At 56.5% G+C, this 16,277-nt stretch overlaps 1 protein-coding gene across 2 annotated transcripts in view; it reads left to right on the forward strand.

Moving 5' to 3' along the window:
- Nucleotides 1-16,277, forward strand: part of TECPR2 (tectonin beta-propeller repeat containing 2) — a 71,912-nt gene that overhangs the window by 6,100 nt on the left and 49,535 nt on the right. For both annotated transcript variants that reach the window (XM_079767873.1, XM_079767874.1), the window contains exons 3-5: nucleotides 11,095-11,223; nucleotides 11,558-11,689; nucleotides 14,591-14,748. In XM_079767873.1, the coding sequence (XP_079623999.1) occupies nucleotides 11,095-11,223; nucleotides 11,558-11,689; nucleotides 14,591-14,748 (419 nt within the window). The remainder of the gene's footprint in view (nucleotides 1-11,094; nucleotides 11,224-11,557; nucleotides 11,690-14,590; nucleotides 14,749-16,277) is intronic.

Consider the following 16,277-nt stretch of genomic DNA (forward strand, 5'->3'; position numbering starts at 1 on the left):
TTTGATTATTGGATGTCTGTTTGAGGAAGTTAAGTTGCCACAATGAAGCAACAAGTGCCCTGAGGAAGCTGCAAATGAGGGAAACAGTAGATGAGGTCTGAGACGGGCAGTCTCCTGACAGAGCCAGAAGAGTGGCGCCCAGGCCGGGATAGTACTGAGCTGTCCCCTTATCAGAAGCAAAGAGGATGTGAGGGAGGAAGGGGTGGTCTGCTGCAGAACAGGCCGGACTCCCTGCGCAGCTGGGTGCGGGGATCCCTTTGGGAGCCGTGATCCCCGTGGCGTGCTGGCTCTAACGCTTCAGAGGTTTCCTCAGAAATTGCTCCATGCTCGCCCTAGCCGGCCTGGCTCAGTGGTTAGAGTGTCGGCCCTCAGACTGAAGCGTCCTGGGTTTGATTCCGGTTAAGGGCACGTACCTTGGTTGCAGGCTCAATCCCTGGCCCCGGTCGGGGCGCATGCAGGAGGCAACCAATTGATGTGTCTCTCTCACATCGATGTTTCTCTCTGTCTCTACTCCTCCCTTCCACTCTCTCTCAAAATCAGTGGAAAAAATATCCTCGGGTGAGGATGAACAACAGAAAGAAATTGCTCCATGCTTGTCAGGCAGCTTTTGGACTAAAACTTGCTGCCCATGTACGTTGGCCGTAGGGGAGGAACGTGTGGCTCCTACCTCCACGAGCATTCTGGTTTGTCTGCCAGGTCATCCCTGTAAAACGTAACTTGGCTTTTTGGCTTAACCTTCCACTGCTTGTGCGGTCGGTGACGGAGAGGCGGCCTCCCTGGGCTGAGCGACAACAGGACACTGAGGAGACTGAGCCCTGGGGCAGGGAGGTGGGGGCCGCACCCCGTGTGTAAGGGCGCGCGAGGCCGTGGTTTGCCCACCTCGGGGCAGTGGGGCTGTGAGTCGGGGAGAGGGGCACAGAGGGCTTCGGAGTCGTTCTGGATGCCCCCTTTCCCAAGCTCGATGGGACTTGCGGGTGCTTGTTCTATGATAACCCTTGAAGCTGTGTGTACGGTTATGTTGTAAATTATCTTTTCACGTGATCGTATTTCCTCATTTTAAAAGGAAAACAAGGGCAGTCCCATGCCACGAGACGTCCTACAGGCGGCACCGTGCCTGCCTCCCCTCCTCTGCCCCGGGAGCGGACCACAGCCTCCCAGACCACCTGCCCGGTGTCGGTGCCGACATGCAGGTCGCGGCCGTGGGGCTTGCCCCTTTCCCAGGCCCTCAGGCCCCTGCGAGCAGCCCGGCTGGTGGTGTCGCTGCACAAGCACCGCAGAGCCAGCAGGAAGCGCTTCCCGCTGACCCCTTCGCTGTCCATCCCGCCAGAAACCGGCAGCTCTGTGATGAGGGTGAGGCCCATCTCTCATTGTAGCCGGGGTGAGAGACCAGACTCGCTGGGGGTTTAATGAAGTTAGTGCAGTGAAATTCCCATTTTTAAGTAATGTGTTAACATGAAAGGTTGCTTTTTTGGAAATAGAAATACTGCCGGAAGAGATACTAATAGTGGATTTTAGTCCTAGTGTCTGGATACCCTAAAAGGTTTTGTGCACCCTGCTTCAGTCATGAAAAGTAACCCTCAATATTCGCTCTCTTTAAATAAAATAGAGGGTTCGTCGTGCCTTTTTACTTTGTGTGTCGCATGGTAATGAGCTGGCCTCAGATCCTCTCCTCTGTGGGGTCGTCCTTGGTGGGCGCTCAGGCCGCCACATGCACGTTCCGAGGCCACCCTTGTGTTGCTGCGCCCAGCCCGGGACTGAGTGCTGCCGGACCGAGCACCCTCTGACAGGTGACCTTGGTGTGGAAGTTCCCGGAGTTGATCCTTCTTCATGGCCCATTTCCCTGTGGCCATTTCTAATGATGTGGCTGATCTAACATGGCGAGGCTGAGGGACCTGGGTCGAGACGCAGATGGGGTTTACGTTCACTCTGCCAGGCACCTCGGTGTGCTCCTCACCTGGGAGCGCTTCAGTATAATAGCCTGGCGTGGAGCTCCTTCTCAGTGGAAAGGAAGAGTCAAACTGATGCTGAGTGGGGCAGGCTTGTGACTGCAGGCTCTTAGGAAAGATGCTTTACTCCTGCCATCAGTGCTGAGCTAAGGCTGAGTTCGTTGTCAGCCTCCTTTGCCAGCAAGTCCGTTTCCCCTCGTCCACCCTTTCTCTGAGGGCTGGGTTCACAGGGGTTCCGGCTTTGGCAGGGGTTATGGGTTCCAGTCTCCACCTCGTCTGACCTGAAGCCAAGTAGTGCAGGGAAGCCTGCAGCTTCGGGGCTGGCTTCTGTCCTGGTTTGGCAATATTCTCTCTGATTTTGGCTCCTGTAAATGTTTTTACTTGTTAGAGGTCAGCTATGAAGGATGTTTTTATGTATCTTACTCAGCATTTCTAGGTATTTAGAGAGATGTTTTTTGGAATAGCTAGATGATATGATCAGAAGTTGAAGCCTTTTGTTCTAGGTGAAGTGTAGTTAAATGTGGATAATCTGATTCTTGGGATGTTTTGGTTCTTAAGTGAAGAACTAACACTTATTAGTGGTTGTATTAAATAACATTAACGTAGACTGGGCACATTGCTTTACCAGAGCAGGTGTCTGAGCACCGCACACAGATACACAAGCTTCCAAAGGCGTGACGAGTTTTATTTTGAAACCATTCGGGAAAAGTACACACTGTTGTAATTTATGCTAAGACATGGAAAGATTTCCAGTAAATGATTTTGATTCCTGATGTGGTGGTTTTATTTCTTATTTTTCTTATGTTTATTTGAGAGAGAGAGGGAGAGGAAGAGAGAGAGAGAGAAAGAAACATCCATCAGTTGCCTCTCATACCCGCCTCGACCGGGAATTGAACCTGCAACCTTTTGGTGTACAGGACAATACTCCAACCAACTGGACCACACTGGCCAGGGCTGGTGGCGCCTTTTTTTTAAAATTTTCTTGTTTAAAGTATTACACATAATGGTACATATGTCTCCTTTTTTTCCCCATTGACCTTCCCCGGCCTCCCCTACCCCCTGGCACATGCCCCCCCCTCCAGTGTCTTGTGTCCATTGGTTATGCTTATTATATGCACGCATACAAGTGCTTCGGTTGATCTCTTACCGCCCCACCCCCCGCAACACTCCCCAGCCTTCCCGCTGTAATTTGACAGTCTGTTCGATGCTTCTCTGCCTCTGTATCTATCTTTTTGTTCATCAGGTTATAATGTTCTTGATTATCCATAATGAGTGAGATCATGTGGTATTTTTTTCACTGACTGGCTTATTTTACTTAGCATAATTAATGCTCTCCGGTTCCATCCATGCTGCTGCATATGGTAAGAATTCCTTTTTTATAGCAGTGTAGTATTTCATTGTGTAGATGAACCATAGTTTTCTAATCCACTCATCTGCTGATGGGCATTTAGGCTGTTTCCAAATCTTAGCTATTGTAAATTGTGCTGCTATGGACATAGGGGGGCACATATCCTTTCTGATTGGTGTTTCTGTTTTCTTGGGATACATTCCTAGAAGTGGTATTACTGGGTCAAATGGCAGGTCCATTTTTAAATTTTTGAGGAAATGCCATAGTGTTTTCCACAGTGGCTGCACCAGTCTGCATTCCCACCAGCAGTGAAGGAGGGTTCCTTTTTCTCTGCATCCTCGCCAGTTGATTTGTTGATGGTAGCCATTCTGAGAGGTGTGAGGTGGTGCCTCGTTGTTTTGATTTGCATCTCTCGGATGATTAGTGACTTTGAGCATGTTTTCACATGTGTCTTGGCTTCCTGAATGTCCTCTTTCGAAAAGGGTCTATTTAGGTCCTTTGCCCATTTTTTGATTGGATTGTTTATCTTCCTTTTGTTCAGTTGTATGAGTTCCCTGTAAATGTTGGAGATTAAACCCTTATCAGAGTTAACATTGGAAAATATATTCTCTCATGCAGTGGGCTTTCTTGTTGTTTTGTTGATGGTTTCTTTTGCTGTGCAGAAACTTTTTATTTTAATGTAGTCCCTTTTGTTTGTTTTCTCCTTAGTCTCTCTTGCCCTAGGATCTGTGTCTGTAAAGATATTGCTATGACATATGTCTGCAATTTTGCTGCCTATAGAGTCTTGTAGGATTTTTATGGTTTCCCGTCTTACATTCAAGTCCTTTAGCCATTTTGAGTTTGTTTTTGTGTATTGTATAAGTTGGTGGTCTAGTTTCATTTTTTTGCATGTATCTGACCAATTTTCCCAACACCATTTATTAAAGAGACTGTTTTGACTCCATTGTATGCTCTTGTCTCCTTTGTCAAATATTAATTGAGTATGATGGCTTGGGTCAATTTCTGGGTTCTCTATTCTGTTCCATTGGTCTATATGTCTGTTCTTGTGCCAGTATGAGGTTTTGAGAACCGTGGCTTGGTAATATAGTTTGATATTTGGTATTGTGATCCCTCCAACTTTGTTCTTCTTTCTCAGGACAACTGTGGCTATTTGGGGTCTTATTTTATTCCAGATGAATTTTTGGAGAGTTTGTTCTAGATCTTTGAAATATGCCATTGGTATTTTAATAGGTATTGCATTGAATCTATAGATTGCTTTAGGTAGTATGGACATTTTAATGATGTTGATTCTATCAATCCATGAACATGGTATGTTCTTCCATTTCTTTCTGTCTTCCTCTATCTCTTTTTTCAGTGTCCTGTAGTTTTCTGAGTACAGGTCTTTTATGTCCTTAGTTAAGTTTATTCCTAGGTATCATAATTTTTTTGGTGCAACGGTAAATGGGATCGTTTTTTTCATTTCTCTTTGTGTGAGTTCATTATTGGCGTATAAAAAGGCCATAGATTTCTGGGTGTTAATTTTGTATTCTGCTACATTGCCAAATTCATTTATTAGGTCTAGTAGTTTTTTGATGGAGTCTTTTCAACATCCTGCTCCCACGTCAAGACTATCATGTCTATGGAACAGCCTAGGGCCCTCAGTAGGTAAGTGGATGGACAGCTGTGGTACATTTCCACAGTGGAATACTACTCAGCTGTGAAAAGGAAGACACCTTACCCTTTGCACAGCCTGGATGGCCCCACAGAGCATTATGCTAAGTGAAATTAGCCAGTCAGAGAAAGACAAGTACCTTATGATTTCGCTCATTTGTGGAATTTAATGAACAAACTGAACTAACAAGCAAAATAGAGAATTTAAAAAATTCATTACATTTGTGATTGGTGTTTTTTAAAAAAACACATTGAATCAAATCTTCATACTGTTCTGTTATTTGCCCTCTTTTTTCATGTAACATTTATAAATATGGATCTACTTCATATTTTTAGTACATGAATTATATTCTTAGTGCTTCTCAAACCAATTTTCTGTTTTTAATTTCCAAACCATTATTGATGGATAGTTTTGTAAATTACAATGAATTACTAGAAAGATGAAAAAAAATAGCCATAATGTCTGAAACATTAGTGCTCGTCCTGTCACTTTCTCCCCCAAAGCAGCACCAGTGGATTCTGCTAATGCAGCATCAGTCCTGTCACCCGCATCCCAGGTGGTCAGGTCCTTCCCTCGCTTCCTTCCACGAGCCCCGGCCTTCGGCTGCCGGGCCTGCGGACTCGCTCGCAGAGAAAGCCCAGGCAGCGAGGCGAGCAGGGCCTCCAGGAGGCACCCCAGGGCTCTGGGGCCTTAGACAAGCCCTGACCCTCCGGGCAGTGAGGACGGCACCTACCCGGGTGGTAGTGTGAGGACTGCAGGCGGCAACACTGTACGTGCTGCACCGGCTGCCCGGCTGGGACACGCTCAGCCACGAGAGGGCTGTGCGGCTCTCACTGCTGCTGTCACTCAGTGGGTGTGGAGAGGGGCTCCTGTCCTCACCAGGGGCTCTGCCTCCGCCGTTCAGTTTGCCCTTCTCGGATGGCATGTACTACCTCCAGCCTGAGGGGCCCAAAGGCTCTCTGCGGGTCTTCCTTGCTGGCCCTCCCCTCTGCACCCCTCTCCGAATCACCTCTGACTGGCGCATTGGCAAAATTGGGACTCTTCGAGGGCTCCTCCTTTCCTTTCTTCAGCTTCAGGCCCACACCCTCACCGTGTCACGATCTGGCACCACAGGCATTTACAGCCCAGGACCCCTGAAGCGCTGAAGGGCCAGATGAACGTGAGCTTAGCTTAGTCGTTAGCTTCTCCACCGCCTGCGGGCAGCACTGCATGTTGCCACAGCAAAGCTTTAAGGGTGACCGCGACCTACTTTAGCGTATGTTACCATAGCACCCGGCTCAGTACCGTTTGACAGGCTGACCACCACCTAAACCACCACGGCGGGGTCACTGTGGCGTACTGGGGATCTCGCCCTGTCAGCAAGGTCGAAACGGGTGTCACTTTCTGAATGAATGGTCTCAGGATAAAGTGATCACTTACGTCCTAACCGGTTTGGCTCAGTGGATAGAGCGTCGGCCTGTGGACTGAAGGGTCCCAGGTTCGATTCCAGTCAAGGGCATGTACCTTGGTTGCAGGCACATCCCCAGTTCGGGGTGTGCAGGAGGCAGCTGATCGATGTTTCTCTCTCATCGATGTTTCTAGCTCTCTGTCCCTCTCCCTTCCTCTCTGTAAAAATCAATAAAATATATTTTTTTAAAAATTGAAAATTAAAAAAAAAAAAGATGATCACTTACATGGGCGGGAAGCCTGCGTCGGCGCAGTGCCGGACTCGTGCTCCTGAGTAACCGTTGTGGTAAGCCTGACTTAATGTTACGTGCTGATTACTGGTCTATGAACCGGAACACATCAGGAGTCATCTCTAAAGCTCTTGTGGAGGTGCTGTCTCACGACTGGGCCCCGCAGTGAGAGACTGGGCCCCGCAGTGAGAGAGACTGGGCCCCGCAGTGAGAGACTGGGCCCCGCAGTGAGAGAGACTGGGCCCCGCAGTGAGAGACTGGGCCCCGCAGTGAGAGACTGGGCCCCGCAGTGAGAGAGACTGGGCCCCGCAGTGAGAGAGACTTTGCCCCGCAGTGAGAGACTGGGCCCCGCAGTGAGAGAGACTGGGCCCCGCAGTGAGAGACTGGGCCCCGCAGTGAGAGATTGGGCCCCGCAGTAAGAGATTGGGCCCCGCAGTGAGAGACTGGGCCCCGCAGTGAGAGAGACTGGGCCCGGCAGTGAGAGAGACTGGGCCCCGCAGTGAGAGAGACTGGGCCCCGCAGTGAGAGAGACTGGGCCCCGCAGTGAGAGAGACTGGGCCCCGCAGTGAGAGACTGGGCCCCGCAGTGAGAGAGACTGGGCCCCGCAGTGAGAGACACTGGGCCCCGCAGTGAGAGAGACTGGGCCCCGCAGTGAGAGAGACTGGGCCCCGCAGTGAGAGAGACTGGGCCCCGCAGTGAGAGAGACTGGGCCCCGCAGTGAGAGACTGGGCCCCGCAGTGAGAGACTGGGCCCCGCAGTGAGAGAGACTGGGCCCCGCAGTGAGAGAGACTGGGCCCCGCAGTGAGAGACTGGGCCCCGCAGTGAGAGAGACTGGGCCCCGCAGTGAGAGAGACTGGGCCCCGCAGTGAGAGACTGGGCCCCGCAGTGAGAGACTGGGCCCTGCAGTGAGAGACTGGGCCCCGCAGTGAGAGACTGGGCCCCGCAGTGATAGACTGGGCCCCGCAGTGAGAGACTGGGCCCCGCAGTGAGAGACTGGGCCCCGCAGTGAGAGAGACTGGGCCCCGCAGTGAGAGACTGGGCCCCGCAGTGATAGACTGGGCCCCGCAGTGAGAGACTGGGCCCCGCAGTGAGAGACTGGGCCCCGCAGTGAGCCACTGGGCCCCGCAGTGAGAGAGACTGGGCCCCGCAGTGAGAGAGACTGGGCCCCGCAGTGAGAGACTGGGCCCCGCAGTGAGAGACTGGGCCCCGCAGTGAGAGAGACTGGGCCCCGCAGTGAGAGAGACTGGGCCCCGCAGTGAGAGAGACTGGGCCCGGCAGTGAGAGAGACTGGGCCCCGCAGTGAGAGAGACTGGGCCCCGCAGTGAGAGAGACTGGGCCCGGCAGTGAGAGAGACTGGGCCCCGCAGTGAGAGAGACTGGGCCCCGCAGTGAGAGAGACTGGGCCCCGCAGTGAGAGAGACTGGGCCCCGCAGTGAGAGAGACTGGGCCCCGCAGTGAGAGAGACTGGGCCCCGCAGTGAGAGACTGGGCCCCGCAGTGAGAGAGACTGGGCCCCGCAGTGAGAGAGGCTGGGCCCCGCAGTGAGAGAGGCTGGGCCCCGCAGTGAGAGGCTGGGCCCCGCAGTGAGAGGCTGGGCCCCGCAGTGAGAGACTGGGCCCCGCAGTGAGAGACTGGGCCCCGCAGTGAGAGACTGGGCCCCGCAGTGAGAGAGACTTTGCCCCGCAGTGAGAGACTGGGCCCCGCAGTGAGAGACTGGGCCCCGCAGTGAGAGAGACTGGGCCCCGCAGTGAGAGAGACTGGGCCCCGCAGTGAGAGAGACTGGGCCCCGCAGTGAGAGGCTGGGCCCCGCAGTGAGAGGCTGGGCCCCGCAGTGAGAGGCTGGGCCCCGCAGTGAGAGACTGGGCCCCGCAGTGAGAGACTGGGCCCCGCAGTGAGAGACTGGGCCCCGCAGTGAGAGAGACTTTGCCCCGCAGTGAGAGACTGGGCCCCGCAGTGAGAGACTGGGCCCCGCAGTGAGAGACTGGGCCCCGCAGTGAGAGAGACTGGGCCCCGCAGTGAGAGGCTGGGCCCCGCAGTGAGAGGCTGGGCCCCGCAGTGAGAGATTGGGCCCCGCAGTGAGAGACTGGGCCCCGCAGTGAGAGACTGGGCCCCGCAGTGAGAGATTGGGCCCCGCAGTGAGAGATTGGGCCCCGCAGTGAGAGACTGGGCCCCGCAGTGAGAGACTGGGCCCCGCAGTGAGAGACTGGGCCCCGCAGTGAGAGAGACTGGGCCCCGCAGTGAGAGGCTGGGCCCCGCAGTGAGAGGCTGGGCCCCGCAGTGAGAGGCTGGGCCCCGCAGTGAGAGAGACTGGGCCCCGCAGTGAGAGACTGGGCCCCGCAGTGAGAGACTGGGCCCCGCAGTGAGAGACTGGGCCCCGCAGTGAGAGAGATTGGGCCCCGCAGTGAGAGACTGGGCCCCGCAGTGAGAGACTGGGCCCCGCAGTGAGAGGCTGGGCCCCGCAGTGAGAGGCTGGGCCCCGCAGTGAGAGGCTGGGCCCCGCAGTGAGAGACTGGGCCCCGCAGTGAGAGACTGGGCCCCGCAGTGAGAGAGACTGGGCCCCGCAGTGAGAGAGACTGGGCCCCGCAGTGAGAGGCTGGGCCCCGCAGTGAGAGGCTGGGCCCCGCAGTGAGAGAGACTGGGCCCCGCAGTGAGAGAGACTGGGCCCCGCAGTGAGAGAGACTGGGCCCCGCAGTGAGAGACTGGGCCCCGCAGTGAGAGAGACTGGGCCCCGCAGTGAGAGAGACTGGGCCCCGCAGTGAGAGAGACTGGGCCCCGCAGTGAGAGAGACTGGGCCCCGCAGTGAGAGAGACTGGGCCCCGCAGTGAGAGAGACTGGGCCCCGCAGTGAGAGACTGGGCCCCGCAGTGAGAGATTGGGCCCCGCAGTGAGAGATTGGGCCCTGCAGTGAGAGACTGGGCCCCGCAGTGAGAGACTGGGCCCCGCAGTGAGAGACTGGGCCCTGCAGTGAGAGACTGGGCCCCGCAGTGAGAGGCTGGGCCCCGCAGTGAGAGGCTGGGCCCCGCAGTGAGAGAGACTGGGCCCCGCAGTGAGAGACTGGGCCCCGCAGTGAGAGACTGGGCCCCGCAGTGAGAGAGACTGGGCCCCGCAGTGAGAGAGACTGGGCCCCGCAGTGAGAGAGACTGGGCCCCGCAGTGAGAGAGACTGGGCCCCGCAGTGAGAGAGACTGGGCCCCGCAGTGAGAGACTGGGCCCCGCAGTGAGAGACTGGGCCCCGCAGTGAGAGACTGGGCCCCGCAGTGAGAGACTGGGCCCCGCAGTGAGAGACTGGGCCCTGCAGTGAGAGACTGGGCCCCGCAGTGAGAGATTGGGCCCCGCAGTGAGAGATTGGGCCCTGCAGTGAGAGGCTGGGCCCCGCAGTGAGAGGCTGGGCCCCGCAGTGAGAGGCTGGGCCCCGCAGTGAGAGAGACTGGGCCCCGCAGTGAGAGACTGGGCCCCGCAGTGAGAGATTGGGCCCCGCAGTGAGAGACTGGGCCCCGCAGTGAGAGACTGGGCCCCGCAGTGAGAGACTGGGCCCTGCAGTGAGAGACTGGGCCCCGCAGTGAGAGACTGGGCCCCGCAGTGAGAGACTGGGCCCCGCAGTGAGAGGCTGGGCCCCGCAGTGAGAGGCTGGGCCCCGCAGTGAGAGAGACTGGGCCCCGCAGTGAGAGAGACTGGGCCCCGCAGTGAGAGACTGGGCCCCGCAGTGAGAGACTGGGCCCCGCAGTGAGAGAGACTGGGCCCCGCAGTGAGAGAGACTGGGCCCCGCAGTGAGAGACTGGGCCCCGCAGTGAGAGAGACTGGGCCCCGCAGTGAGAGACTGGGCCCCGCAGTGAGAGACTGGGCCCCGCAGTGAGAGACTGGGCCCCGCAGTGAGAGAGACTGGGCCCCGCAGTGAGAGACTGGGCCCCGCAGTGAGAGAGACTGGGCCCCGCAGTGAGAGAGACTGGGCCCCGCAGTGAGAGACTGGGCCCCGCAGTGAGAGAGACTGGGCCCCGCAGTGAGAGAGACTGGGCCCCGCAGAGAGAGAGACTGGGCCCCACAGTGAGAGACACTGGGCCCCGCAGCGAGAGAGACTGGGCCCCGCAGTGAGAGAGACTGGGCCCCGCAGTGAGAGAGACTGGGCCCCGCAGAGAGAGAGACTGGGCCCCACAGTGAGAGACACTGGGCCCCGCATAGGAGAAAGCAGAGCGGGCCTGACCCCTGCTGGGCGGAGACCTCTGGTCCAGGCTCCCTCGTTCTCTTGCTCAGAGCTCACTGTGTTCACACGTGGGTGATCAGCACTTCCTTCATCAGAAATGCAGTGTTTGATGTTGTCGTTTCCACGATTACAAACCTGAAAAGGGAAGCGGGTTTAACAGAGTCCGTCATCGCCCTGCATTGCGTGCGCCCTCCGGGGGAGAAGCTGCGCCTGTGCGGTCCTCTCCCCGGGTGTTCTGCGGACAGCGCGGCTGACAGGTGCTGGCCTCTCCTCTTTCAGGGGAAGATGGAGGCCATCACGGCGGTGAAGCTGCTGAGCTGCTTCGATGACCTGGTGGCCGCAGGCACAGCCTCCGGGCGGGTCGCCGTCTTCCAGCTGGTGTCGTCGCTGCCCGGGAGGAACAAGCAGGTGAGCCGACGGGTTCGGCGTCTCTGACCGCCGTGGCCAGCCCCCAGGGCTTTGAATGAGAACCCTCATCTGCCTGGACAGCGATGGCCAGGAAAGCTCCCACCGCGTGCTTGGTCACCAGGTAGCATGTTGGTTCCGGTAGGACACGCAAAAAGCACATGTGGCGACTTGAATTCCGCCGGGCAATCTCTGGCTGTCCTCTGGGCTTTGAGGGTACATGGGCAAATGGGACCCGGCTCCCCCAAAAGTGGGACGGTTCCGTCCACCTTGTCCCCAAAGCTCCACCCCGTGCCGATCCTTCCTTTCTCTGGTGTGACTGACGGTTTCCTCCTAGCTCCGGAGATTTGACGTCACTGGGATTCACAAAAACAGCATCACAGCCCTGGCGTGGAGCCCCAACGGGATGAAACTGTTCTCTGGAGATGACAGAGGGAGGATAGTCTATTCCTCTCTGGACCTGGACCAGGTAAGATGAGCTTCGGAAGCACCGCCGGCCTGGTGTTTGGAGAAATGTGTTCATCATGGCATTTTTAGTTCGTCGGCGTGTGTTCTCCACCGTCCTGTTATCTCAGTTGTGAGTAACAATTCTTTCAAGGACTTTTCTAATGTTTCATGAGCCTCTACTTCGTGATGAAAGAGCTGGCCTTTGTTTGCACTGGAGCGGCCACGTTTTCATTCTCTTGTTGCCTCTTCTACTAAGAAAAGAAGCCACTGTCGTCCTAGCTCCTGAGGGTTTGTAGGAAGGAGGTGACGCCTCCCCCATCAGCTGGACAGAGCTCAGCGCTTTCGGTGGCGCACCGCTCACCCCTCGCCAAGCGCTGCCGCTGTGAGGTGGCCAGGTCCAGCCCCACCCTCACGTTTCCTACTTTACTTAATCCTCCGAGAGCCCCCTGAGCTGTGTTCTCACCCCAGTCCGTGGAGGACACCACGCCAAGAGACACAGGCAGCAGGGCGGGACCACACGCTAACTCCTGCAGAGCTCAGCTGCACACAGCTTCCGCCGCAAGCCTGCCTTCCCCCGGTCATTGGCCTCGTGCCTGCCCGCCCGGCTGGTCTGACCTCCGAGGTGGCACGGCCCTTCCGTTTTCTTATTTGTAGCCTTCACGCCGAGCGCGGGGCAGGAATTCAGCAACTGCTAGCTGAGTGGCTCTTGTCCCTCGGACCCAAGACTGACTTCTTATCGGTGCTCTCCAGCAGCAGCTCAAACGGCCTGGTCTCAGGACCCCTTCAAACCCCTAAGAAGGAGACCCAAAGTGCTGTCGTCTGTATGAGTTCTGTGTGCTCAGTGCACCGTGTTAGAAATCAAACCTGAGAAAGTAAGACATATTAATTAAATTTATTTTATTTTTTAAAATATATTTTATTGATTTTTTACAGAGAGGAAGGGAGGGGGATAGAGAGTTAGAAACATCGATGAGAGAGAAACATCGATCAGCTGCCTCCTACTGGGGATGTGCCCACAACCAAGGTACGTGCCCTTGACCGGAATCGAACCTGGGACCTTTCAGTCTGCAGGCTGACGCTCTATCCACTGAGCCAAACCGGTTTTGGCTAAATTTATTTTTAAATAATAATAAGCCTGTTATATGTTAACATAAATAACATTTTTATGAAAGTAATTGTTTTCAAAACAAGTAGAAAGAGTGGCATTGCTTTACATGCTTGCGAATCTCTTTCATACCTGGCGTGGGGAAGATGGCCCGCAGTCTGTTGCAAATACGTTGTTTTGCTCGGAAGATATAAAGAAACTCCAGCCTGTGGTTAGAAACGGAGGAGTGTTTTAATAGCCTTTCCAGAGAATGGTGGATATTCTTCTTTAGTTCTGTCCCCAAATTGACTAACGGTAGTGTGCTTAAAGGTTAGTTACAGTATGGAATTGAAGCCATGGGTGAATTTTTTGTGCTCTGTTACCATGAAATCCACTGGTCCGTCTTGCAGTCAGAATGGCTCTTTGATCCACGTGCGATTTTGTAACATGCACAGGTCACTTAGAACATACTGAGCCCCTGAGTGAGGCAGCTCTTCCAAGTGTTGACACATTTAATTATGTAACACGGAAGAGAGCAGCTTGGTTAGTGTCGTCATTCTGATCAGAAAAGCCTTCAGCTATTGGGAATCTCTCGGGTTCCCCAGGCGGCTACACGGCTTCAGATTCTAATCTTCATTTGGAAACTTGAATGTTATCATCAGCCACAAATACTGCCACTTGCTGCCCTGGAAGAACATGCTCCCTTTGTTCTTCCTGGTAAACGCCTGTCGAATACCCACCCGGAAGAATGACCGCCTTCCAAGGCAACAAGGCGTGTGTGAAAGGCAGCTGCCCGGCTGATGGCGCTGACGGCGCGAACCATCGCACAGGTGCTTGTTGCGTGAGAGGACGGTGCTCCGTGCGCGGCGGACACAGCGCAGAAACACGTGTGTCCAGGGGCCAAGATTGAGTGAAGTCGCCCTTCTTCTACATCAGAAATGATCTTAAGTGCTGAGCGCCTGTGTGGGGGCCCAGTGACACGGGGAGGTGGGTTTCCTGCTCAGTTGGGCCACCTTGAGGCTCTGGCGGCTCCCCCATGTGGCTGTGTTCCTTCAGTGCAGGGCCACTGAGCAAGGCTGGCGGCCCCAGCGTGGCCTAGGACTGCAGGCCGCCCTTGGAGAACCGCGCTGTGCCGGAAGCTGTCCTGTGACACTGCTGAGGGTCCCCGTGTGTCCTTTCCCGCCGCCACTCGCCGGCCCGGCCTGCGGGCAGCGCACAGGACACTACTCAGCGGGAAGCAGTGTCCTGAGCAGTCCGATCCTTTCCTCCCCGGCTTCATGGAGGTCCTGACCGTTTTTTAAAAAGACGCTGTGAGATTTGCAAAAATAAAGCCCGGGGAGGATGTAGGTTGTAAAACGCAGTGCGGTAAATGTCATCGCGTTGCCAGGGAAGCAGAAACTAACAAGCTGCGTGGGCCTAGCTGCCAGTGCGGTGGAAATCTGCCTGAATGTCCTTGGCGTTGGAGGGGACGGGGCTTCTGTATCTTCATCGGGGTGACGGTTACCCGGCTCGGGTGCTTGGCACAGTGCACGGAGCTGTGTGTCCAAAGGGTGAATTGTCCCCTTGACAATGCACGGGGGAGGTGGGGAGCTGGGCCCCTGCGTGGGGTAACCGGCCTGCTAGTCACGGGGGAGGTGGGGTGCTGGGCCCCCTGCGTGGGGTAACCGGCCTGCTATTCACGGGGGAGGTGGGGAGCTGGGCCCCCTGCGTGGGGTAACCGGCCTGCTAGTCACGGGGGAGGTGGGGTGCTGGGCCCCCTGCGTGGGGTAACCGGCCTGCTAGTCACGGGGAGGTGGGGTGCTGGCTCCCCTGCGTGGGGTAACCGGCCTGCCTCCCCAGGGCGTCTGCAAGTCCCACCTGGTGCTGGAGGAGCCGTCCTCCATCGTGCAGCTGGACTACAGCCAGAAGGTGCTGCTCGTGTCCACCGTGCAGCGCAGCCTGCTCTTCCACACCGAGGAGCAGTCTGTCCGCCAGGTCGGCGCCCAGCCGAGGAAGGGGTGAGTTTCCGGCGTGCGGCCTGCTGGTCACGGGGCTGGCCGTTTTCCCAGGTTCCGGTGTGCCGCGTGAAGCCCACAGCGGCGCTAAGCCTGGGGTGCGGGGGTTCCCAGCCTGCTCTGGACACCTCGTCCCGGCCTCTGAGGGCGTTTGTCCCTCAGCCGCTCTGCCAGCAGTGCCAGGGTCGGGGGGCAGGGAGGGCAGGGAGCAGCCGGGAAAGAGGTGACGGATTCTAGGCTGGGACTGCCCCTCCTTTGACCTGATGCCGGAAGGAAAAGTGACAAGGAGGACTAGGCCAAGTCCACCTGCCTGCCTGCCCTGTGGGAAAGGCACAGCCGCCCCTGGGTGCCCAGGCCCCTGGTAGGACTCTGTGCGGGGTGGGGGAGGGGAACTGAGGAGGGGGGAGGGAGGGACAGTGGGAGAGAGAGGGTGGGCGGGAGCTGGAGGAGTACCCAGGAGAGGACACGGGCTGGGGAAGGAGGGGGTGGGGAGGGGGGTGAGTGGGCAGTGGGCTGGCTTGGAAACGCGGTGGAGCTGACAGGCGCTGGTGAGGGCCGGAGGCTGGCGGTGCCGGTGCCATCTGGGGAGGGCGGCTGAGGTCAGCGGGTGCAGCCAGCACTGACCTCTGTGCCCACACACAGGGGAAGCTCATCCTCTGTTCTGGTGGCAGCCCCTCGCCTTCTCCCCTCTGAGCAGCCCTTCACCAGCAGCTTGCCTCTTCACGGCGGTGCCCTGCCGGCCCGGAAAAGGCAGGTTGGCACTGGGATCACCAAACAGAAGTGATTGGACAGGAGGGCAGGGCGGGTGGTGGCCGCCCTGCTGGAACTCGGGGATGAGAGGCGCTGCTGGTTGGAAGGGGCCTGTGGACACCCTCAGGCAGTCAGACGGTCTGCGTGTGAAAGTGAACCTGACCGTGCTGTCCTCCTTGGACCCTGTCCAGAGGGGTGTCATTACTGAGGTGCCGTAGGGACCTAGCGAGACACGAAGGGCAGAGAAGCGCCCACATACTTTCTCTGTGACCCCTGGGGGCCCCTCTCCGGGGACGGGCGTGCTGCGGTGCTGTGCCGGTGGGGAGACAGCACACAGGACCCACACTCTAAGGGGGCGTGGGTAGTGAGGGGCAGCTCCCAGCTGTGAGCGACTGTGGGGACTTGATCCTCCCTTCAGCCTTGGAGATGGGAGTTGTTATCCCTGGTTTACAGACTAGAAAACCGAGGTCTAAAAGGTCACACACCACATAGCTAGGAGGTGTCTGTAAAGCCAGTACTCTTTTGTAATTTGTTTTTAGTGATTTTTAGAGAGAGAAGAAGGGAGAGGGAGAAGGCAGAGAGAGAGAAACATTGATAGGCTGCCTCCTGCACGCCCCCAGCTGGGAATCGAGCCAGCAACCCAGGCATGGCCCCTGAGTGGGAATCGAACCAGCGACTTCTTGGTGTCTGGGTCAACACTCAACCACTGAGCCGCGCCGCTGGGCAAGCCAGTACTCTTTCTACTGTCCAACACCAGAGAAATGTTTTGGAGAGAGCACCAG

Source organism: Cnephaeus nilssonii (genome assembly GCF_951640355.1).
Source record: "Cnephaeus nilssonii genome assembly, chromosome: 4".
In the NCBI taxonomy this organism is placed as follows: domain Eukaryota; kingdom Metazoa; phylum Chordata; class Mammalia; order Chiroptera; family Vespertilionidae; genus Cnephaeus; species Cnephaeus nilssonii.